The sequence below is a fragment of the Hypomesus nipponensis genome, chromosome 26, assembly GCF_054491055.1.
Source record: "Hypomesus nipponensis isolate SF chromosome 26, ASM5449105v1, whole genome shotgun sequence".
NCBI lineage: Eukaryota > Metazoa > Chordata > Actinopteri > Osmeriformes > Osmeridae > Hypomesus > Hypomesus nipponensis.
Genome location: NC_140386.1, coordinates 2,611,317 through 2,635,682, shown reverse-complemented (window position 1 = coordinate 2,635,682; position 24,366 = coordinate 2,611,317). Strand labels below are relative to the sequence as shown.

Below are 24,366 nucleotides of genomic sequence, written 5' to 3'. Positions count from 1 at the left end.
CGTGCAGACGTGCATGACGGTGGAGAACCTCGCAGCAAATATGGCTGTTTAAAAAGAGGCCAATTTTTGGGGGGGGGATGGTGGAAAGGTGACGGAATTCTGGACTAGCTAAGAGGCAAGAGAAACCAAAATTCGGGTTCAATGGTGAAATTGAAGTTTGAATTCCGTTTTTGGGGTTAAAGAGTGAGGAGAATGTGGTAATTTGTCTCAAATGAGTCTCAAAGAAGGTTGACATGATTCTAGGAATTTGCCAGTCCGCTGTCTGTTGAATAATGTCCGGAAAAAATTGCCAGAAAGACAGCGCTTGGATCGGAAAGATCAAGGCTGTGGTTTCGTGAGTGTCCAGAGAGACAGGAAAAATGGCAAATAGTTTACAGACAGAATCAACATCGATGGCGGCGGGTACAGGCTAGTAAAGGAATTGCAGCTTGACATATGAGATCAAAGATGAGTAACCGCATGACGCATGCGCAAAGAAATTGAGAGATTGAAAAGACGCAAATTTAGATAAATAGGCGAATTTGATATTAATTTGGTGATTTTTAAAACATGTTACGTGATGAGTATTTTGAAATATTTGCTAACAAGGTTTTTGGTTGTTTGAGTACATTTTACATGAGTTTCAGAAATTCCGAGGAAAGGTGATCCCAGAGGGTAATACTGCATAATTATGTGAGTATTAATGCTGAGAGATGTGTTCGTTGGGAGAATTCGAAGTTTGGTGGTTAACAAATGCGTGATCAACATTTGTTGTAATTCCTAGCCAAACATGGAGGTTTTTGAAGCCTTTCCGACCAGAACTTGTATTTATAAGCGGCATATCTGTGATGTGTGAAGGTATTCAATAAGAATGCAGAAATGTAACCCCTGGTTTATAAATTGGTTCTAATTAGTGCTGTCAGTTTAACGCGTTATTAACGGCGTTAACGCAAACCCAAATTAACGGCGTCAATTATTTTATCGCGCGATTAACGCTCTTTTTGGCCTAGCAAACCTTGTAGTTCTTTTCACATGCTGTTGCAACAACTACCGACGTTAGAAAAACTACAACACCACACCGGATCTAGCTAGACCGGAAACAAAACAACAGGCACGCCAAACACTCGTTTGGCTTGCGAGCTGGCTAAAGAGTAGTAGCAGAGCCCGTTTACGGATATTAGACATTCTCTGGTAGTAGGCTAACGTTACGTTTTGAGTGGATGACGAGCGCGAGATGCCGAAATGGATGCCAATAAGATTCTGAATGGAAAGTTTGCTTTTAAAAAGTTGCCAAATGGTTCTATTGACAAGACCAGTGATCTGTGTGTTTTGTCGTTGTAAACTGAGCTATCATCGCAGCACGTCCAGTCTGAAATACCACCTGATGGCCAAGCACACAGCTGATGCGAATTCTCTGCCCCCTCGTCAAAGCCAGGCGATTGCAATGTTGTTTTCAATAAAAAAAATATTTGCACAAAGCAATCCGAACCACTTTTCTATGTTGATAAGAGCATTAAAATTTGAAAAAAGATTGGGACAAAAAGAAATCAGGGACATTTAGAATAGATACAAATGTGCGATTAATTGTGATTAATCGCGAGTTAACTATGACATTAATGCGATTAATCGCGATTAAATATTTTAATCGTTTGACAGCACTAGTTCTAATAGCTACATTAGGAAGAGTTATAGAGCAAAATTAAGTGAATAGAATGTAAACGCCAACCATTTGTGTTGTTCAAAGAGAAGAAAAACAAAAAGTTTGAATTTAAAAGTTGGTCCTGGCGCTGAGTTTGAAGCGGGCGCTGATGGAAACTGTGATAGATTTGAGTTATTCAAGATTAAGAGTAATTGAAAAAGTAACAAGAGTGTTACATTAAATCATAATACAAACGACAAAATATTCCAATTAAATATTTTCATTTAGGGTTTTTGGTCCGCAAAATTGAGATTTGAAGAATTGTCCGTGCATTGCGCATGTTGAGAGCGTAATGGCTGGTAAATATAGGGATATGGAGTATTCTGTATTACATGCGTTGATAAGACTTTTGAGAATATATAGAATAAGGTTTAGTTTTACAGGCTTATGTTACTCTTGTTAAATGGGATTTTAAAGGTTTGAAGAAAAAAAAGGGAGAATTTATAGTTTCTTTTGTCTTAAGGGCATTGTTTGGTTGACGTGATTACGGAGCGTAATACTGGCATGAGTGACTTAGGTCTGGGAGCAGTTTTAACTGTCCGAACATTGATTTGATGAAACAACATTATGATAACAATAGTTTAAAGCAAATTAAAATGTGGCTCAGAGAATTAGTGGAAGGCTGATTTTGAAATCAAAGGTAAAATAAAGTCAATAATGGAAACCTTGTGTGTTATGGGAACTTATGGGAAGTTTGTGTTTAGATAGGAAGGTTGTTTTTATTTGGCGAAGGAATGTGTTTTGTTTAAGGATTTTAGTTCATTTGGAATTGTAACTTTATTATCTAGATCTGATTTTAATAACCACGTGCACCACTAATATCCATTGACATGGAATCAATTGATGGCACTTTTTCATTTGGGTTATTTTGAATCTGTGTTTTTACAAATGTTTTATTTTGGTTTAAGGAAATTTAAGTAAAAAGAAAAAAAGCGATTATAAAGTTGCATAAAAGATTGGTCTAAAGAGGATCGTGTTATGAAATGAAACAAGAGAACGTTTTGTGGTTTTGAAGAGATGATTGGTTTAAACACTTTGATGTTCTGAAAAGGGAACTATCACATATACTTTAGGTATATGGGAAAACATTTTAAGTCAAAATAGTAAAATCTAGGGTTTTTAAGAGTTTTGATAAAGGTATTGGATGCAATTTGGTTACAAATGAGAAAGAGAAAATAACTAAAATATAGTTTTATTTGGAGATTGATTGTAATTTGATTTTAAGTTTTACTGGATGTTTTATGAAGAGCCTGACACAATGTTTGGGATAAACAGTTAGTCTATGATGAGATTGTATTAATGAATGGTATTAGTGCATAAGGAGGGTTATTATAACTTTTGGTTTGAAAGAATTTGGGAAGACTCATTAAGTCTGATAAATTGTGGTTATGATGGTTCGTGCTAATTAGCTTGTTTTGGACTGCAGCCAAAGCAAGTTATGAAGTTCTACCTATCTGACCTTTATAGAAAATATAGTTGGGATAACATGTTTGGTTAATAGCTACATTAAGAACATTATTTGGTCTATATTTTCATTTAAGAAGCATACAGATTGAATTCTGGTTTGGGATAATAACTTTGGTTTTTATCATATCTTTGAAAAAAAGAGTTGTGATTTGGTAAAACGGAGAATCTAAAATGATATAGATCTTAAACTTAACTGTTTAGAAAGAAAGAAAAGGTTTTTGGAGTGAAAGAAATGACACTAACAGTTGATTTTGTTTAAAAAGGAACAAAGAAACTGATTTTAGACATAAGTAATAGGAGTTGAATATCAAATGAGGAGGTATTGTCTTGTTATATATGTTTGCTCAACAATGGATAAATAGGGCAATGATCACTTGGAAATATAAGAATTCTGAAGAAACTGTGTTGGTTCTACTAGAAGTAGTCCAAATTCCTGAAGAGGTGGATCAAAAGGTTAACCGATTTTATACAAAATGCTAACTAGAAAATAGATATCTTCTGCTAAATTCTGTTCCAGGTGAAGCAGTAAACCAAATAGTGGATGAGTCAAACCAGGAGATTGGGTATTGATTAAAGTTATTAAAAGAAAGAACTGGTCCAGCCCAGGTGCGAGGGACCATAACAGGTACTACTCACCACACCCACTGCAGTCAAAATAGCAGAGAGGACACTTTGGAGATGCTTGTCACATTGTAAGAAAGTAAGGGACATTGATACAGGGACAGATTAGTTACGCACCACAGTCTTGAGGCACAAGTCTGACTACAAAGGGGAGTCATTCTCTTAAAGAAAGGCGCGTCTCAACCTCAGTGAAGACACCAACAGCCAACAGAGACATAGGGTGTAGACTAAATAGGCTAAAAAGATAGGAGACAGTAAGCAGGGACAGGTAGAAAAGATGGATGACCTATTTCCTCATCCGTAGTATTGTGACATCCGTGGTACCATATTTAGCTTACTGTTGCTAATATTCATAATAGTCTTCCCTATACTATGGTTTGAAAAGGTGATTGCTCCTGTATGATGCCCCTGGTGGAAACAATAGGACAGATAAAGACAACACCGCTGAGACGAGCAGAACACACTAGTATTAAGAACTGGATTTACTGACAGAAAATGAGTGGTTGGAATGGATAATGTTTAAACTCGCAAAAAAGGGAAGTCCAACTGTCTTGCATGCGCCAAGCTAGACCTCAACTAGGCACAGTGCTATTCCGGCTTATTAAACAGATAACACAGGGTATAATGTGTGCTTCAACATTATAACAATAGTTTTATGTTTACTGAACAATGCAAGAGCATCTCATTACTGTTCGCTATGGTTAAAAGACGCAATATTTTAACCTCAGTGACTATCTATAAAGGAAAGATGTCAATTATGAAGAATTTGTTTGCTCAACTAGAAGTTCATACTGATAACATTGATTTTATTTTTCTGGGAATGCTAAAACAGATGTGGCAGCAAAAGAGGCAGCCATACAGGTCTGTCTTAACATTAGAAAAGGTATAATGAGGATGAGACTCTTGAGATATGCAAAAAGTGTCACCAAAATGACGGGTTGTGTAAATTCACAGGAGGAACTTATGTTACTGAAGAATCTATTTCGTTATGATATAATATTGAGCCATGAGATTAATCATGTCTCAACAGGAGGGAGTGATAACGAAAGTGTTCACAGCATATGGATTTGCAAACTATTCAAGAAAACTTCAAGAAAAAACGTTTTTTAGCATACCCGATTTGAATGAGAACAAGATATGCATGAACTTTATTGAGCTAAAGAAATGTTGTAAAGATTCAGGAATGGGCCGATGACGAGTCAGTTGCTTTCAACTGACCTCTGTGATAATGTAATTTTAATTACTGTGTAGTCTACTTCTTCTGAAATTTGCAGACAGGAGAGAGATGCTGTTTCAATCCAGTGAGAGGTCCCTGACCTAAGGGGACTGGATTGTGGTGACGGATTTGACACGTTAAGTCCTGGAAAATGACCCAAGGTGAACGAGGTCATTCCTGTCTAGTTTCAGAGGTGATAAACAAGGAGATATCATGGTACACGTGAGTCAAGCGTGCATTTTGTTTGACGTCAAAATAAGGAAAACTCTGTGCTGTGCCTGTAGTACAGTGTGTTGAGGTTGCCGTTGTAACTAGACTACATCTTCTACGAGAAGATTACACTATCACCATGCACACAATCATGGCATCCGTTTCAACAAATTGGACTTTGAGAAACAAGGAAAAGTAAAGATTTAACTGTTTCATTGATAACAATGCAAATGTTAAATAGATTTAGAAGTGAAGTTTTAATCTTGAGATAAGTGAGAAACTTTTCTGTGGAATAAAATATAGGTACAAACACTCCTATCATGATACGTTCTACCAGTTACGTAAATATGTTCCAGTTGATTTGTTATGTTCCAGGGCAGATGTTTGAATGTTTTGAGAACAGTTATGGACTGTCGGAAGAGGTGATAACAATGCTGTTTCATTTATGTGACTTGATGAAGTATTACTTGGGAATTGCATTAAAGCTTCATGTTTAGTTTTTGAGAAACTTGGTTCTACTACAGAAAATTGATATTAATTTGAGAAGAAACAGAAATTGATAACATGTAATGAGATTTCAGGATTTGTGCCAAAGTGATGTGTCTTATCATGCAAAGGTTGTAAGAGAGTTAGCAGCAGGCTGGAAAGAAATGTCTGTTGATCGTAAGTCCTGACTGCTCTGTAGGAGATCATCTTCGGGGGAGGGGGAGAAGCTTTTGCCATCTATAAAATGGAGATAGGGTTGACTGGGGGAGTACATTTGGAGAAAAAGTCTGGGGTGACTTAAGGGTTAAACAGGGTTTTGTTTGGGTAACTGAGGTTTATGACTCCCTGACCTGGAGAGAAAGGCTTATCACCTAACCTGGAGAGGAAGAGCACAATCAGGGCCTGTCTTAGAAAAACTTGACTGACAGTGTACTGAATGTTTGATAGTTTTAGAGATGACCATGTTGACAACAAGTAGGCATGCTCTTATATCCTGATATTTTCTGTATTGATTTCTTTGTTGCAATCTTTGTTTCAATTTGATTTTGTGTGGTTAAGGGGATCTGAGATGAAGTCCAGGTCTGTTGGTGAATGCAACAGATATCAAATGATTTCTGCTGCGTGATGACGGGTTTTACCCAATACCATGGGCTTCCGTCATGCACAATAATTCACTCTACTAGACTATAATTCTGTATAGTCTTATGGAATATTACACATTTTTTATTTTTATGAATTATTTTAATTTTTATGTATTTTTAATGTTATTAACTGTGTAGGCGTGGCTTTGGAATAACACATTTTATTCAGGATAAACAGGAGGGATATGTTGGAAAAATTGAAGATGTAACATATTTATCCTGTATAAGAATGATTCTGTGTTCAGTATTACTTGGGTGCAAAGAAAGGCCTAACCCCAAATCTGAGCTGTGAGTAAACATTCAAGACCCTTATCTTGGGGCTGAGGACTAAGAAGAGGGGGGTTTTGGTTGTTTTAAGGATATACTGTGTGACAAAGACTATAGGTGGAGACGCAAGGTCTGGTGACCATTTGTTGACACTTATGTGAAGGAGCTTTTACGACATCAGGAGATCCTGTTGTTGTTGTGTTTCAATCAGGGTTGATGTAGTAAACATGCACGCACTCAAACACGCATCAGGTCTATGCAAGGAGCCAATGAAGAAGAGCAATGGAACATTTGCATGCCTTTGTCTTAACCAATGACTGTAAAGAGCGGTTCTGCTTAAATAGCTAGCTAGCGCAACATGCTAGCAGGCAAACTTTGTAGCACAATGGCGTGTGATGTTTTTGTCTCCTTGTGGGCCGGCCGCAAGCAATAAACTTTCTTAAACTTGTTCATCGACTGACTGTGCAATGCTTGATAGATTAATATTTCTGACAACTACATAGACAACGTAGGTGTCAAAAGTTTTGTCTTGCTAGCGATTGAGTTGCTTGAATTGGGATTTACGTTCCGTTGCACACTTTAGGAGGTTACAACGTTTTTGTGGCAAAAATTGCTTTTAGTCGACGAAGGGTAACTCTGTGCTAGCTACGTCACCACCACGTCAACACACGTTAGCAACGACACATGGATACAATGTGATCAAGACAAACATCAAACAAGACGTTCTAGCACGCAAATTGGAGCTTGGATTAAGAGTGAAAAATACCACCCCAAAAAAATTCCACCATTGGACTTTGTTGAGAAAGCGATTGAGTGGAACTGCCATCTCAGATTTTTGATTTAGGTTGTGAAAGTCTATGTAATTGGAGTGAGTGCGGGCCGCCCGTGAGAACGCCTGGTCTTTTAGGTGGCAGCCATGCTACTAAGCGTTATAGTAGTAGAAAGAGGGAAATGGTAAGACGATATTACAATTTGTGATGACAGCCAGGTTGTGAGAGTTTTATATAGGTTGCTGTAAACACTTTGATTTGTTTGCTATGTGAGAGCCCCATCAGCCTCCATTGACGATTGCGGCAGCAACAACAGTGTTGTCAATAGCATATTTTTGTTATTTGTGTAAAACTTGGAATTTGAGTGAGACCGCGTCTTGTTTTGACGTTAGCCTAGACTCGGCTCGCCCACTGGCAGTGTGTAGTAGTAGGCTACTGCCTCCAATGCCACAGCTATGGCTAAATTATGTCAAAAGAAACTCTCATTTCCGGCGCTTTCAAACAATTAGTGAAGTGTGGCTAGCAACAGCAGCTAGCTTGCCTCTAGCAAACTTATTTTGAATTAGCCATGTCCCCGTAAATTAATGTCAAACGTATTTACGTTTTGGGGGGCATATTTTTAGTTAACAGACGGTACTGTTTGAATCGCAATTCCATCTGAAATACTGCCAGTGACAACGTTGTTCAGTAGCTTGTTCCAAAAGGGGTTCTATGGGCTTATGCGAAGCCCTCTGTGAAATGCTTGCGTGTAAAAAGGGCCATACAAATATATTCGAGTTTGATTTGAGTTCGCTTGTTTCAAAAGCAGCTTTTTTTTAAGGGTGTTCTTAAGGAATTATGCAATGAGTAGGCTAAATCAAGGCTCTCAAGTTTTGTAAATGTTGTTTATGTGCTGAGGTTTTTGCGTGTTCCCTTTTCTAATTGGCGCCGCAAATGGCTGCCTAGGTAGGCTCTCTTGCAAAAGTAAATTCCTTGTCTGTGCAAACTTTCCTGGCAAATAAACACCAATTCTGATTTTGCACAGCCAGGAATCGAACCAGCAACTTTCTGATTACTAGCCCGATTCCCTAACCGCTCAGCCATCTGACTCCCCCATCACTGCTACTCTTCAATCAGTAAAAAATACCATGCGGTTCCCCGAGCAGCACTGGATCACTCAGACCATGCCATGGTTCACCTGATTCCTGCTTACAGGCAGAAGCTTAAGTGCTGTAAGCCTGCTGTGAGGACATCAAAACAGTGGACCAGTGAGGATATGGAGGAAATGCGGGCGTGCTTGGACTCTACTGACTGGGATATGTTCATGACTGCTACCAATAGTCTGGATGAGCTCACGGAGGTTGTGACATCATACATCAGCTTCTGTGAGGACTGCTGTATACCAACACGCATCAGGGTGAGCTACAACAATGACAAACCCTGGTTTACAGCTAAACTCAGAAGGCTGAGGCTGGACAAAGAGGCTGCGTTTAGGATTGGGGACAGGGACAGATTCAAGGAGTCGAAGGCCAGGTTTAGCAGGGCGGTGAGAGAGGCTAACCGGCTGTACTCAGAGAGGCTGAAGCGCCAGTTCTCTGCTAACGACTCTGCTTCTGTCTGGAGAGGCCTCAGGCAGATCACCAACTTCAAGCCCAGAGCCCCCCACTCCACTAACGAGTCTTGTCTGGCCAACAACCTGAACGAGTTCTACTGTCGTTTCGACAAACAATTGGACAGTCCTGAACAACCCCTTTCCACCCGTGAGGCCTCCCCCCTCTACAGTGATGACCCTCTCCATTCAGGAGAAAGAAGTGAACAAACTGTTCAAGAGACAGAACCCCCGCAAAGCAGCTGGGCCGGACTCTGTCTCTCCAGCCACCCTCAAGAACTGCGCTGACCAGCTGTCTCTGGTGTTTACCTACATCTTCAACACCTCCCTGGAGACATGCCATGTGCCAGCCTGTCTCAAGTCCTCCACCATCATCCCTGTGCCCAAAATCCCAGGCCAACTGGACATAATGACTACAGACCCGTCGCACTGACCTCTGTGGTAATGAAGTCTTTTGAGCGCCTGGTGCTGGCACACCTTAAATCCATCACAGACCCTCTACTGGACCCCCTGCAGTTTGCCTACAGAGCCAACCAGTCTGTGGACGATGCAGTTAATATGGCCCGCCACTTCACCCTACAGCACCTTGACTCCCCAGCATCCTACGCCAGGATCCTGTTTGTGGACTTCAGCTCTGCCTTTAATACCATCATCCCCGCTCTGCTTCAGGACAAGCTCTCCCAGCTGAACGTGCCTGATTCCACCTGTAGGTGGATCACAGACTTCCTGTCTGACAGGAAGCAGTGCGTTAAGCTGGGAACACAAGTCTCTGATTCCCGGTCCATCAGCACTGGATCTCCCCAGGGCTGCGTCCTTTCTCCTCTGCTCTTCTCCCTGTACACTAACAGCTGCACCTCCAGTCATCCGTCCGTGAAACTCCTGAAGTTTGCGGACGACACCACCCTCATTGGGCTCATCTCTGGTGGAGACGAGTCTGAATATAGGTGGGAAGCAGACAACCTGGTGACCTGGTGCAGCCAGAACAACCTAGAGCTCAATGCTCTCAAGACAGTGGAGATGGTTGTGGACTTCAGGAAGAACACAGCCCCACTCACCCCTATCCCCCTGTGTGACTCCCCAGTCAACACTGTGGAGTCCTTCCGCTTCCTGGGCACTATCCTCTCCCAGGACCTCAAGTGGGAACTGAACATTATCTCCCTCACCAAGAAAGCACAACAGAGGATGTACTCAACAAGGCCAACAGCTCACACTGACTTTAATGACTTCATGTCTTAAAACTATTTAAATTTTGCACTACATTCAATTCCTGTAATATTTGTATTTTATATTGTTGTTTATATTGTAAATTGGCAACTTATATTTTATTTTATGGCAAATATTTTATTGTATATTTTAGTTTAATTGTATTCCACTTAGTATTGCTAGTTTATGTATCCTTAGTATAGTTAGACCACATATTTAAATTTAAGATTCATATATGTTTACTGTATGCACCTTCCTGCCAAAGCAAATTCCTTGTCTGTGCAAACTTTCATGGCGAATAAATCCCTTTCTGATTCTGATGGGACAAACATCCAATAGAGGCCCTGCATGCTGAATTCTGTAGAATTATATTGAATATACAAAGGAAAACACCCACCAATGCATGCAGAGCAGAATTAGGCTGATATCCATTAATTATAAACATCAAAAAAAGATCACAAAAATTATGGATACATCTCAAATTAAGTCCCCAAGATAATCTGCAATTTGAATTACTGAAAACCCAAGAATTGAACCCCCAAAAGAGTCCTTTCAGTCAGCTGGTCATGAGGCTAATCAACCAACCAACACCTAACATTGCCCCATCTCAGACCAGCACTGCTTCACAATCACCAATCAGAGTAAACCAAATTGTCCAACAAACCAAAAAGGCCTTTCTGGAACATTGGAACAACCAAACCAAAACACAAAACAAACTAAGTTGCTATCGGGCCCTAAACAGACACTATGAATTGGCTAAATATCTTTATACTGTAAAAGACGTAAAACAGAGACAGATCCTGACCAAATACAGGATCAGTGACCACAGTCTGGCCATTGAAAAAGGCAGACATAAGAAAACCTGGTTACCAGAAGAGTCCAGAGTGTGTGGCCACTGTACTACAGGTGAGGTGGAGACAGAGATACACTTTCTACTACACTGCCAACAGTACAGACATACCAGACAGCATTTCTTTGATAAATTTGAATCTTGTACCATAATTCACCACACTGTCTGATAATGAAAAGCTAAAAGTGCTCTTAGGAGAGGGACACACAGCCCCCCTATCTGGATAATTTCTAAAAGAGTGCCATGAAATCAGGGAAAACCTGAATGTAATGTGACCAGCCTTGAAATTCTATTTGTAATATGTGTTGTCCATTTCAATGTAGCTATTTACTTAAGTTGTTTTTGTTTCGATTTGTTGTTTTCTGTTCTTGACACTTTGTAGTTACCACATGTTCCGGACAATACAGACGTCGTTCCTTGAGTTGTTTTTGAATGGTGTTGTTGATGTATGGTTGTCTGTTACTGTGCGTCTTGCTTTGGCAATACGTTTGAAATGACAGTCATGCTAATAAAGCTGAATTGAATTGAAAAAAAAAAAAGAGAGGGGCGTAAGGGGAAACCGGAGCCGGACGTGCCCGCCCGCCTGCCCAGAGGCGTGTCAGGCCTCGGAATCTGAAGACGGTGACGTCAGGTCAAGCGTCAGGGAAACCGCAGCCGGACCTGCCCGCCCGCCTGCCCAGAGGCGTGTCAGGCCTCAGAATCTGACGACGGTGACGTCAGGTCAAGCGTCAGGGAAACCGCAGCCGGACTTGCCCGCCCGCCTGGCATGGCAGGCCTTGTAAAGTGGAATTATATTACACTATTGTAATTATTAAGATGAAGAAGGATTATGGATTATACGATTGAAGAATGTAGCTCTTAATCACTTTTATAATTTGATACCTTTATAAACATCCCTCTCTTCCACTCCATTTAGTCCAACCACGGCCTTTATGATCGTCGGGGAAACCGCAGGCGGACCCGCCTGCCCACCCAGAGGCATGGCACGCCTTTAATTAGTCCAACCGCGGCTTTGGAGAGACCGCAGCCGGACCCGCCCGCCCAGAGGCATGTCAGCCGAGCCTGCGGCCAACAGGCGTGGCGGGTCTTGGAATGTGAAGGGAAACTTTGACCTCGATCGAATTGACTTTGTCGGAATGACGAGAGACAAATGAAATAAATGCCTGTCGCAAACATCCCTCTCGTCTCAAGTTTATTTAGTCCAACCGCGGCCTTTACGGGTTGGACGATCTGCGATCCCTCTAGGCGGGAGAATCGGCCGGGCTTCGGGGAAACCGTAGCCGGGCCAAGAGGGATCGCAGGCCAATATCTCAAAGACGTCCTTTATGCTTCGACGATCCGCTATCGCTCCTTGGTAGTTGAATTAGGGACAATCATTTGTTCATGTAATCACGTGAGCTGTAGGCAAGTGCTACTAACACACATTCGTTGGGGGTCAGGACAGCCGTTATCTACGGTCACGCAGCTATGGCTCGGGATTTCAGTGCGCTGCAGGTTCTACAATAGATGTTTGCAAATATCGAGCAAAGTGAGTCTGAAGAGGAGACCGAGGATGTGTCAGAAATAGAAGACGGCGAAGTGTGTGTGGAGCATGTGGCAGAAGAGCTGGAAGAAGAAGAAGAAGAAGGGCAAGAGTGCGCGGAGCATGCGTCGGAAGAAGAAGACGGGCAAAAGTATAATGCAGTCGACGACAACGCAGCCCCCGCCGACCAAGCCCCTCAAATCGACAGAGATACTTTCTTGTCGAAAAATGGCAAAATGGAATGCCGTTTGGTTGCGTATCTGAGGAAGGTGAGGCTGCTGTTGCAACGTGACAGCCGTGAGAGGACCCCCAGAGGACCCACAGAATACGCCGTTTCCCACGCTCACAACATCGTCTCCGCGTTTTTACTCTTTGTCACGCCACAAATCGAAAGAGTGATCTTGGACGAGACAAATGGGAAGGCTATCTGAAAGGCGGAGAGGAGTGTAAAGCCATGGACGCCACTGACCTACGTGCCTACATAGGGCTGCTAATCCTGGCAGGGGTGTACAAGTCCCGAGGCGAAGCGGCCGCCAGTCTATGGGACGCGCAAAGCGGCAGAGACATTTTCCGCGCTACCATGCAGCTGAAACTCTTCTACACCTATTCGATGTCGATACGATTTGACGAACGTGGGACGCGAGCGGAGAGACGCGCCACGGACAAGTTGGCGGCGATACGAGAGGTCTGGGATATGTGGGTAGAGAGATTAACCCGCCTCTACGACCCAGGGCCCGAAGTAAACGTGGATGAACAACTGGTCGTATTCAGAGGACGGTGTCCTTTCAGGCAGTACATGCCGAGCAAACCGGCAAAGTATGGGATCAAGTCGTGGGTCACGTGTGATGCAAAATCAAGCTACGCTTGGAAGATGCAAGTGTACACCGGGAAGTTGAGCGACGGAGCCCCGGAGAGGAACCAGGGGATGCGTGTTGTGCTCGACTTGACAGAGGGCCTGAAGGATCGCAATGTCACCTGTGACAATTTCTTCACCTCCTACAAACTCAGACGAGAGCTCATGGCGACGAGAATTATAACCATGGTTGAACCGTGCAAAAGAACAGGACCGTGCTCCCGTCCGAGCTGCTGACAACGACGAAGAGGCGACGGGTGCTGTCGTCGCAGTTCGCCTTCACACCCACTACCACTCTGGTTTCCTACCTCGCAAAGAAAAATAAGAACGTTTTGCTCATGAGCACACGCCACACAAACGGCAAAATCAGTGACAGAACAGACGCCAAACCAACCATCGTCTTAAACTACAACCGCAACAAAGGAGGTTTCAACAATCTGGACAATGTCATCACTGCCTACAGCTGTAAAAGGAAGACGGCCCGCTGGCCCCTCGTCATCTTCAGCAACATCGTTGACGTCTCCTCCTACAACGCCTTTGTGATATGGAGAGAGGTCAACCCCAACTGGATTGCGCGTAAGCGCAACAAGAGGAGGTATTTCCTTGTGCAGCTCCGAAGGGCCCTCGTGACTCCGCTGATTGAGAAGAGACGATGACCGACTTCGCCGGTCCCTGCCAGTAAGAGGAAGAGAGGTCAAGTCTGCCCGGTGAAGAAGAACCGTAAAACGTTCACGGTTTGTCGCGGTTATAAGAGGCATGTCTGCAAATCCTGTTAGCATGTATACTGCCCCACATGCCCCACCGAGCTGGGCTTCGGCCATGGAGAGGTTCCCGTTGACCCTGGACGACCTGCGGGAGTGTGTGCAGGAGACTGAACAGCTTAGTCGAGTGCTCAAGTCACAGCACAGTGCTGCTGCTGCCGCCGCCGCCACTACATGCATGGGATGAATAGACGATGTATCAGGACGGCGGGCTGGAGGTCTATCCATAGTGCTGTCTGCGGGTCATTGTGAAGCACGTTGTCATGCGTGGTGAAAACTTTTCATGGTAGAAAAAATTAATAAAATAATAATAAAGTTAAACATTTGATTTTATCCCTCTCGTTATCTGCCTAGTCTATAACGCCACTCTCCTGCATAGACAATGAGGAGAGCGTGAGGCTTAAAGAAGACATTTCTCAGAAAGTGACAAGCACTATCGTCATGTATGTTGACGACCTCAATGTACGCTCAGATAGGCTAGAACAGTGCCATAAAGACTGTTGCTTTGCTAACTGAACTAGTGAACAAAGCTCTCTGAACAAGCTACAATAGTGCCAACCTGAAATTGAGTATTTAGCTTGACAATTCCGAGCCGGTACTAAAGCAGTATCCCCACACAGTTTGTGGGAATTTCGAAGGCTCAAAAACCACGAACAGTTTGAGAACCAATGCAAAACTAACATGGACTGGCGAGGGCATTGAGACATTTAAAAAACATCAAACAGATCTCACTACAGGCATCTGTATTGACCCTTCCAGACGACACATGGCCCCTCCATTGTACGTATCAATCCTACAGAACTATGCCACTGCCATGCTAGCTCAAGCATCAGGAACGGGAGGCAGGAAGCAACCAATACTACTCTCAATACTAATTGTATTTATGACAAAGCATTCACAATCACTATGGTGTATGAGATCACAAGTTGGCACATCTGATTGAGAGGAGAAAGCGTTAAGGCATACTCAACTCTTTTGCCATATCCAGATGTTAGCATTGCTAGGTTAGTTGCCCCTTTCTGTTTCCACTGTTTTTAAACAGAGTTGACATACCGGCTCGTTCATGTTAATTGGCTCTCATCTCATTCGGCTTAAAGACAAAATGTTCCCACACTGAACATTGCAGCTGGAACTGAAGATTGCAGCTTTGAAACCAAGTCAATTTTTACTTGTTCTTCCTAACCAGCTGTAGATGTCACCAAACAGAACACTTTATACAGTGGGCCCTATCTTGCACCCAGCGCAATTGACTTGGTCAACGACGCAAGTGTCATTCCTAGTTTGCACTCGACGCAAAGGCGACTTTTCCCTCCACAAACGCAAATCAAAATGACTTTGCGCTCCCGTCGGTAGTTCAGCGAAAAAGGAGGCGTGTTCAGGCGCAAACGTTCCCTGGTGCTATCTTGCATTTTCCAAAAAACAATTCCGCTACTGACCTGGAAAAACGTGGTTTAAAGTCAATGCGCATTATTCAGATGCTATTTTAAGGGCGCCAGCTTGGTCCGTGCGCACTGCTGGTTGATTTATGGCGTGTTACATTTCTTCAATGATTATAAAAAGATTTTCATAAGAAATTTCTATGTATGTGAACTTTATTTGTAACAACTGTGGCAATTTCCTCCCATGACTGTTTAACCGAAGCTAATTTGGTTAGGTTTCTTCTCCCATGCCCATCAGAATCAGAATTCGGCTTATTCGCCATGAAGCTTATGTTACACATATACGGGATTTACTGTGGCAGGAAGGTGCAAACAATAAATGGGTATAAATTAAGTACAAAAGTACATTAGTTGAACTAATTCTAAGAACTAAACAATTTAAAAATATAGAAATTGAAAAAATTAAATATATGTAAAAATTATAATTAAAATTTGAATGAACAGAATGAGCGGGCAATTTAGTGCAACTGCTTTGCCTTTCCCATACAATGTCATTTCTCTATCTTTTACGGCTCTGACGAGAACGTCGGTCTCCTCCTGTGAACCGCTCCTGGCATGCGCCTGGCAAATCCGCCGTTATAATAGCAATTTGCCATGGAACAAGCACTGCTCTTAAAGGGAATGTGAGATGATGCTCTGATTGGTTTATTGCACGTTACGCCCAAACCACACCCATTAGTAATGTAGCGACTTCAGACCAACCCTTTTTAGATTTGCGCCAGGCGCAAAGTCATTTATCCCGCCAGCAAAATAACAACCAAGCTGAAGTCACACCCACAAAGTTACTTGTGCTTTGCGTTTTGATACTTGCGTTTCAGATCGTCAAAATAGGGGGGAGTGAGTTCACGCCTTCTCTTCACCTGTTGGTGTCCGCTCTGTGTGTGTGGAGACGCTAGTCCCGTCTACGCATTCGACACAGAAAGCTGACAAGATGATTGAGGCAGCGGGATCGACTAAAATGTTGGTGACAGTCAGTTTCCCTTTACCCTGGATGGCTCTGTGTACAAGTTCCCTATCTCTGTCAGCACAACCTGTTCCCCATGCCCTTTGTCGGAGAGAAAAAGCGTTGAACTATTGCACCCTAGTGCATTTTTCAGAGGAACAGACTATTGACTTACTTTGATTACTCTGAAGTTGTCGCCGTCTACAGCTTGGAAGTACCTTTTCTTCCTCCCATTATACTGTAACAGAGGAATGTGTTATTTCCAAACTTGTGGCTCCACTCTTCGCCTCTAGTGTTAAGACTTTTCAAGAGGCAGAACCTTGTAAAGTAGGTCTCTCCAGCTACCCTCAAACACTGTGCTGACCAGCTGTCTCCGGTATCTTTAACACGTCCCTGGAGACATGTGCCAACCTTTCTCAAGTCCTCTACCATTGTCCTGGTGCCCAAAAAGCCAAGGCCAACAGGCCTTAATGACTATAGACCCATTGCCCTGACCTCTGTGGTAGTGAAGTATTTTGACGGCCTGGTGCTGGCACACCTCAAATCCATCACAAACCCTTTTCTAGTCCCCCTGCAGTTTGCCTACAGAGCCAACCGGTCTGTAGACGACACAGTAAACATGGCCCTCCACCCCACCATCCATCACCTGGACTCCCCAGCATCCTACGCCAGGATCCTGTTTGTGGACTTCAGTTCTGCTTTCAACACCATCATCCTGCTTCAGGAGAAGCTCTCCCAACTGAACGAGGGAAACGCTGGGAAAACATGACTCTGACTGCCTGTCCATCAGCACTGGATTTCCTCAGAGCTTCGTCCTTTCCCCCCTGCTCTTCTCCCTGTACACCAACTGCTGCACTTCCAGTTATCAGTCCGTCAAACTCCTAAAGTTTGCGGATGACACTACCCTCATTGGGCTCATCTCTGGCGCGGATGAGTCTTGACTACAGGTGGGAAGCTGACAACCTGGTGACCTAGTGCAGCCAGAACACTCTCAAGACAGTGGAGATGGTTGTGGACTTCAGGAAGAACCCAAACCCACTCTGCCCCATCACCATGTGTCACTCCCCAGACAACACTGTGGAGTCCTTCCACTTTCTGGACACTATCCTCTCCCAAGGATCAGCCCCCTCACCAAGAAAGCACAACATAGGATGTACTTCCTGCGGCAGCTGAAGAAGTTCAACCTGCCAAAGACAATGATGGTGTACTTCTACACACCCATCATTGAGTCCATCCTCATCTGGTAGGCTGCTACCACTGCCAAGGACAAGAGCAGACTGCAGTGTATCATCCGCACTGCTGAGAAGGTGATCGGCTGCAGTCTGCCATCTCTCGAGGACCTGCACACAGAGTGAAAGATTGTGGCCAACTTCTCCCACCCTTGACACACACTGTTACAGCCACTCCCCTCCAGAGGGAGGCTGCGGTCCATCAAGACCAAAATCTCACATCACAACAACTGTCGGCAGCTGGCCTCATCAAGAAGACCCAGAATTCCCAATTAGCACTAACACTGTCATAAGGTTACTTAAATTTTCATTTAGCAGACGCTCTTATCAAGAGCAACTTACAGTAAGTACAGGGACATCCCCCCCGAGGCAAGTAGGGTGAAGTGCCTTGCCCAAGGACACAACGTCATTTGGCATTCAATTTAGCATCGATCCGGCAACCTTCTGATTACCAGCCCGACTCCCTCACCGCTCAGCCATCTGACTCCCATGTCAGTATTGCTCATGTCACTTATTGCTCATTGCACAATGCATAAATCACATTACACTCTTCTTTATCTTATTTTATCTTATACATTTTTTATTGTATATTTAATTGTTTTACATTGTATATTCGTGGTTTGAATTCTTTATATTTATTTTTAAAACTCCTATAAGATTACATTATGCACCTTACTTACTTGACGAATAAAGCTGATTCTGATTCTACAGAGGAAGTTTACAAAACACAATCCTAACAGTGCGTGTCCACTGCAGCAACGCGAATCGCTTGCCATCGCTCGCCTTCCCACAGTTCACCACGCTCGGGGGCGTTTCAAACAGATGAATGTAGAATGTAGTTCTCTAAAGTCACTGTTGTAGTTGTCATGGCCAAGTGTGCAGACTTGGGTTTACGTAGTTGCAACATCAATCAAAATACAAAACTGCTTAATAGACATACACGTTGACGTGTAAAAAAAGTTTACTATATTCCTCAGTCTCTGCTAATCTGTCGATACAATACCGATAGTGAGTTCCAGCCGGGATAGCTAGCTAGCTAGTTACTACAGATTGAAGTTACGTAATGTCACTAGACTGAATTAGAAAGTACAACCACCAACAACTTCGGCAACCTTGCGCCATGCATCGTTTTTTTATTATTAACATCTCTGTACAAATACAGCTATGTATCGTACAGGACTGGGCAAAGCAGCCACACAAACGATTAGTTTCTCCTCCACCTTGAAACTTAGAAAGCTAGAAATGTTTACCATGGTTGCTATGTTACGAGAGACAAGAGAACACCCCGATTGGCCATCGCTAGCGAAAATCGCTCCTCATTTGCATAAAGTTGAGAAAATCTCAACTCTGTCACGTCGCTACCCACAATGCACCACACAAGCGATTCGCCTGGCTCCATAGAAAATGAATGGAAAACATGTTGTCGCTCGCATCGCATCGCTGCAGTGGACACGCACTGTAATTGCAACGTGAATGAGATCACGCAGACTAAAGGCCGATTTATACTACTCCAACTCCGTTAAGAACAGACAGACGGACGTAGTTGGACGGATTTGTTGAATTTATAGTACTCCGAAGGCTGTGGGTGCTGAAAAGAATTCACCACCAGAAATATCGGTGGCACTGCCCTGCAATGCTAGCTAGGTTATCAAAAAGTCGGAGCAAATTTACAAATTAGCCGTTTCATCAATAAAATAGACACATTTTCAGCAACTACACTGAACATTTCTCGTAATATTTTATTTCAGATGCTGATTTACATGTACTGTCTATCTGAAATATGAATTGTAAAAACTTACAGCAATGGGGGTCAAAGGATTCTATTCGTCTTGTTGGTCACGGCAACACCGCCCCCACCCCTGACGCAAGCGGTTCTTAATATGGACCAATCACAGCCAAGGGGTATCCGTAAAATTACGGACGAGTGGATGGATAGTCAGGAAAATCAGAAGGTGCACGTAAAGCTCTGAGGCTCGGAGAAGGCGTTCCACATCGGAGAAGGCGTTCCTTGTGTCCGTCTCTGTGAAAATGGAGTCGTATAATTCGGCCTTCAGTCTCATGATCCCTGCACTTCGGATTCTTCAAATAGGCCTCAGACGCGAGCAGCCCTCAGCCTCATTGATCAACCCTGATCAAACGTAACTATGGCTAACTATGGCTTTCCTCCCCGACATGGTACTGCCGTGGGCTATGTTTATGATTAGTAAGGATGTAATCATTGTACAATTTTTTTCTTTCTTTAAGATAGACCATTTCATTCTGTTCATTAAAAACAACGTCTAATTTGTTCATGTTATCCATATTTACTTTCCCAAAAAATCTTGGTAATTCTAATTTGTTTAACTACATGCTCTTCTGGTTCTACCCATTGGCATTTATTTGCTTTTCACAATGTATGCTTCATGTTTTGGCTACCCGCAATGTTTTTGGGGCTATCTCATTGTGTATGATCATTGACCTATGCACTTTTTGTAACGCTCTTTCTTGTAAGTTGCTTTGGTTACTTTGTTAACAACTGTTAAACAAATCTTTTTTTAAGCAATATAAATTTAAGAAGAGACAAAACTTTATCTGGCTTGGTTGTCAGCCAACCAGTCGCGCTTGGTTATATCTTATTAGCAAACCATCTGCTTGTTTAACTATACAATTGATTCACATACAATATTTTACTTAGACAGGTTAAGCATCTTGAGCTCTAGAGTATCTTTGTTAACACTCCGAATGCATTTAGTGATGGTGAAAACTAAAGGTAGATGCCCATAATGGCTGCCCACATAATAGATTACCTTTTCTTTATGTTTACTAATATATAGCGCCTGTATATGTAAATATATGAGGATTATAATATATGACCCACATTTGTAAAAACGTAAAAATAAATGAAAATCATATATTTTATGCTGACTTTGGATTGATGAAATGCACAAGCCTTGACCCACCAGAACTAGAAGGAATAATATTCTTTAGTTCAGTTATTAGTCGGCCAGAGTTAACTTTGTATGTGAATTAATAGAGCATTGCTTAGAAGAGTGTTCCATTGTTACAGTGTATACCTAGCGCCTTCCTTCCTGGACTATTTAATGATTTCTTATGCATGCATGTGTTGCTTGTTTCACAAACCTTTCCACGCTTAATAAAACCGATGAACATGGAGATCCTCTAACCCTTCCAGTATGAATGTGAAACTTGCACAGCAAAGCATAGAGTGCATAGAACAGTACAATGGCAATGACTATTCTTTTACCAGAGTTAAAGCAAAAGGAATAAGACTGCAGTGTTATTTGACCTGTGTTATTATGAAGATATGCCACACCCTGTTGTGCCTTGCTTCATTATAATTTAGAGGGATTTGATGTTGAACAGGAGTTTAGAGTTGTGTTTATAGTCTTAGTGTAAATTCTAAGAAGCTTCCCTCTTGTTGCTGACAGGCAGGTCTACAGTGAGCACACCTTCCTTTACAGACCATAAAAGACGATATAGTGACATGTCACTGTCAAAGTAAGTTGGTAAAGTCTCATAACATGTTGCCAAGACAGCTCAATATCACAGAAGGTGAGAAAATGATCTATCAATATATTTTCTCTAAAAAGAAAATGTTTATTTTTATTTGTTGTGACATCTGATCATGTATTTTTCTAGTCTTATGGACCAGCTTTACTTTGAAAGCAACACTGCTTTCTCTCCTTCTGTGTGGTCCACTGAAAGTGGTGTCAGATTCTGATGAAGAAGTAGCATCAGTGTGGCAGATGTGGAAGAGCAGCCACATGGTGTCCTATGATGAGAAGGTTGGATAAAAACTTAATTAAATGTTTTACGGCATTGATTTTAATTTTACACTCAAAACATTTATACATCTATATATCTATCTATATAATTGCTTCTGCTTGTAATAATCTATGCAGCATGAAGACATTGAGAGAAAGGCCATTTGGGAGGAAAATATGAGGCTGATTGAAAAGAACAATCAAGGTTTTTTCAAAGGGACAACCAAGTTTATCATGGCTATAAATAAATACGGTGACATGGTATTTTCTTTTGTCATTCTTTTCTGTAATTGTGTTTATATAACTGTTAGGAAACAACGCTTATTTCAATATTGTTGTCCTACCTGTTCAGACAAGTCAAGAGTACAAGCGTTTACAAGGTGCCTTGACAAATGACAATCTCAGGAGAGGGAAAAATGCATCAGCCAGAAAGCTCAGTTCCAATGCTAGGGCATTGGGAGCTGTTTCGGTTGACTACAGAACTACAGGTTTTGTTACTGAAGTGAAAGACCAGGTAAGGGTTGCATAAGTTGTACTTTGAATACAAATGACCACTGCTATTGACTCTTAGATGTGTACATGTATTTGGTTTTGTTTATTATATATCCTGTTTGCTGCTTAACTAATTTGATCTGTGATGACATTTACATTTTCAGTTGTACAAACTGTTTTGATGTCCTTTCTTCAGGGCTACTGTGGTTCTTGCTGGGCATTTAGCACTACAGGAGCCATAGAGGGACAAATCTTCAAGAAAACAGGTCAGCAGTTGTCTTTGAGTGAGCAGAACCTGATAGACTGCTCCAAGCCTTATGGTACCTATGGTTGTAGTGGTGCCTGGATGGCAAACGCCTATGATTATGTGGTCAGCAATGGTCTTCAATCAACCAGCACGTATCCATACACATCAGTGGTAAGAGGCTGTCTTGATACACCCCCATTATTCTTTTTCAAGCCACAAAAGTAACGGTCCTGTTTTTCTATCTCCAGGACACCCAGCCATGTTTTTATGATAACCATCAGTCGGTTGCCCATATCAGAGATTACAGGTTTATCCCTAAGGGAGACGTGCAAGCCCTGGCTAATGCAGTGGCAACCATTGGTCCAATTACAATAGCCTTGGATGCAGATCACCCAAGCTTCCTCTTCTACAGTTCAGGTTAATCAGAATGTCTCCTCAGGTTGTTATTTTTCATGTTTATGTATTTGTAACACTGTCATTAAACAATGTGTGTTTGTGTAATAGGCATATATGAGGAACCAAGCTGCAATCCAAACAACCTAAGCCATGCTGTGCTACTGGTTGGCTATGGTTCTGAGGGAGGAAAAGACTACTGGATCATTAAGAACAGGTGGAAGTAGCTTTCTTACTCACTATTCCTTTTGTTACATGTTGTTTTTGCTCACATTGGGCCTCATTCTCGAACGCAGTTAAGAAGAATTTGAGAAGGAATTTCTTCTGAATTGGATTTAGGAAAATATTTGGCATTCATGAAAGTTTTCTCATCTGGGATTTGTTCTGAACTTCAGAAGACTTTCCGAATGCAAAATAGCAGTCGTAAATCATCCAGAGTTGTCTCAAATGCGATTCCTTAAAAAACCACAAGGATCAAAGGAATCGCATTTAAGAAAACTCTCTGTGTTTGAAGTGTTAATGAAGTTATGAGAAATCATTGGTGATTGCGTTCAACTATACAGACTATAGCAAGCCGTTTTTTCATTTAACCAATGAATTCTTGATATCCAGAATTGCATTTTGAATAACAAGAATTCAATTCTGGATATAAACAATTCGAATTCTTGATATCAACAATTCATTGATTAAATGATAAAACGGCTTGTCATACTTAGTAAAAAAGCTTGGAATTGTATTTTTTATATAAAGAATTCGAATTTTGGATATCAAGAATTCATTGGTTAAATGATAAAACGGCTTGCCATAAGATATCCTCGGATTTAAATAATTACAATAATTATCCTTGCTTAGTGTTCACACTGTTAGATCCAGTGGAGAACAATTCCACTGCTCATCTTACTGGTATGATGTTGCACCGATGCACCTGTGCACCGGTTGCTTTTCGCTTGTTGGACATAACTTGCGTTCCTGTTGCTTTCCTAATTGTTTAGATTCTGACTGCACACATCACTGCTGTTGTGTGCCCTTATAAGGAGCTTTCGGGGCATGTATGTATGCAAATTCAGGAGCATGAGAACGCGCTTTCAACTTAAGAAAACTCTTCCCGGGAGCACAGCTTAGAAAACCTCTGCTGCATAGGAACACATTTTCAAGCATTCATTAATTTGGCGGATGTCTTTTTCTTACGTTGTTTTTCCGAAGCCCGTAAGAAACATTTCAGAAGAAACTTAAGAAAATGTTTGAGAATGAGGCCCATTGTGTATTATTTTATGTTTTGTTAACTACACACTGTATGTTTAAGGTCTCCTGTTTTGAAACTCTGCCCCTTTTTTTTCTTTCCCATTTAGCTGGGGTACTGGATGGGGAGAGGGTGGCTTCATGCGAATGATCAGGAATGGCAGCAACACTTGTGGCATCTCTAGTTATGCCATATATCCACTTTTATGAACATTATAAGATCATCTATACTGCCCCATGCATCATCTCACTGTAACTTGAATATACTGTAACTTGGAGGACCTTCTTCAAATTAGATTTTGTTTTATGTATGTATTATGAGGTGTGCTTGCCTTTGGCAATAGAACAACCTATTGTAATCTCAAATATTATTCTTATTGAGCTACTGTGCCTAACGAGCTAGCCACAGTCAGAAACGTCACTAATGTCACGAACACACACGAGACTAGTAGAGCATTAGTTTAACAGCTCGTCAACTTCTGGAATA

The 24,366-nt window shown here is 42.0% G+C and overlaps 1 protein-coding gene and 1 pseudogene across 1 annotated transcript; both read left to right on the top strand.

The window, feature by feature from the left end:
- Window positions 1-8,524: 8,524 nt before the first annotated feature.
- On the top strand, window positions 8,525-9,882 carry LOC146220998 (uncharacterized; annotated as a pseudogene).
- An 11,383-nt stretch (window positions 9,883-21,265) lies between these two features.
- cts12 (cathepsin 12) lies at window positions 21,266-24,089 on the top strand. The gene is made up of 8 exons (XM_084692666.1): window positions 21,266-21,296; window positions 21,384-21,529; window positions 21,647-21,769; window positions 21,861-22,022; window positions 22,197-22,418; window positions 22,496-22,664; window positions 22,752-22,857; window positions 23,990-24,089. Exons 1-8 carry the CDS (start codon window positions 21,266-21,268, stop codon window positions 24,087-24,089), a joined length of 1,059 nt encoding a protein of 352 aa, XP_084548792.1.
- The last annotated feature ends 277 nt before the right edge of the window (window positions 24,090-24,366 follow it).

Bases quoted from the DNA above. Each gene is read 5' to 3' on its own strand.
- cts12 (XM_084692666.1), top strand. From the start codon at position 21,266: ATGTTGCCAAGACAGCTCAATATCACAGAAG. The intron at 22,023-22,196 runs GTAAGGGTTGCA...TCCTTTCTTCAG, and splicing joins TTACTGAAGTGAAAGACCAG to GGCTACTGTGGTTCTTGCTG. The intron at 22,665-22,751 runs GTTAATCAGAAT...TTTGTGTAATAG, and splicing joins CTTCCTCTTCTACAGTTCAG to GCATATATGAGGAACCAAGC.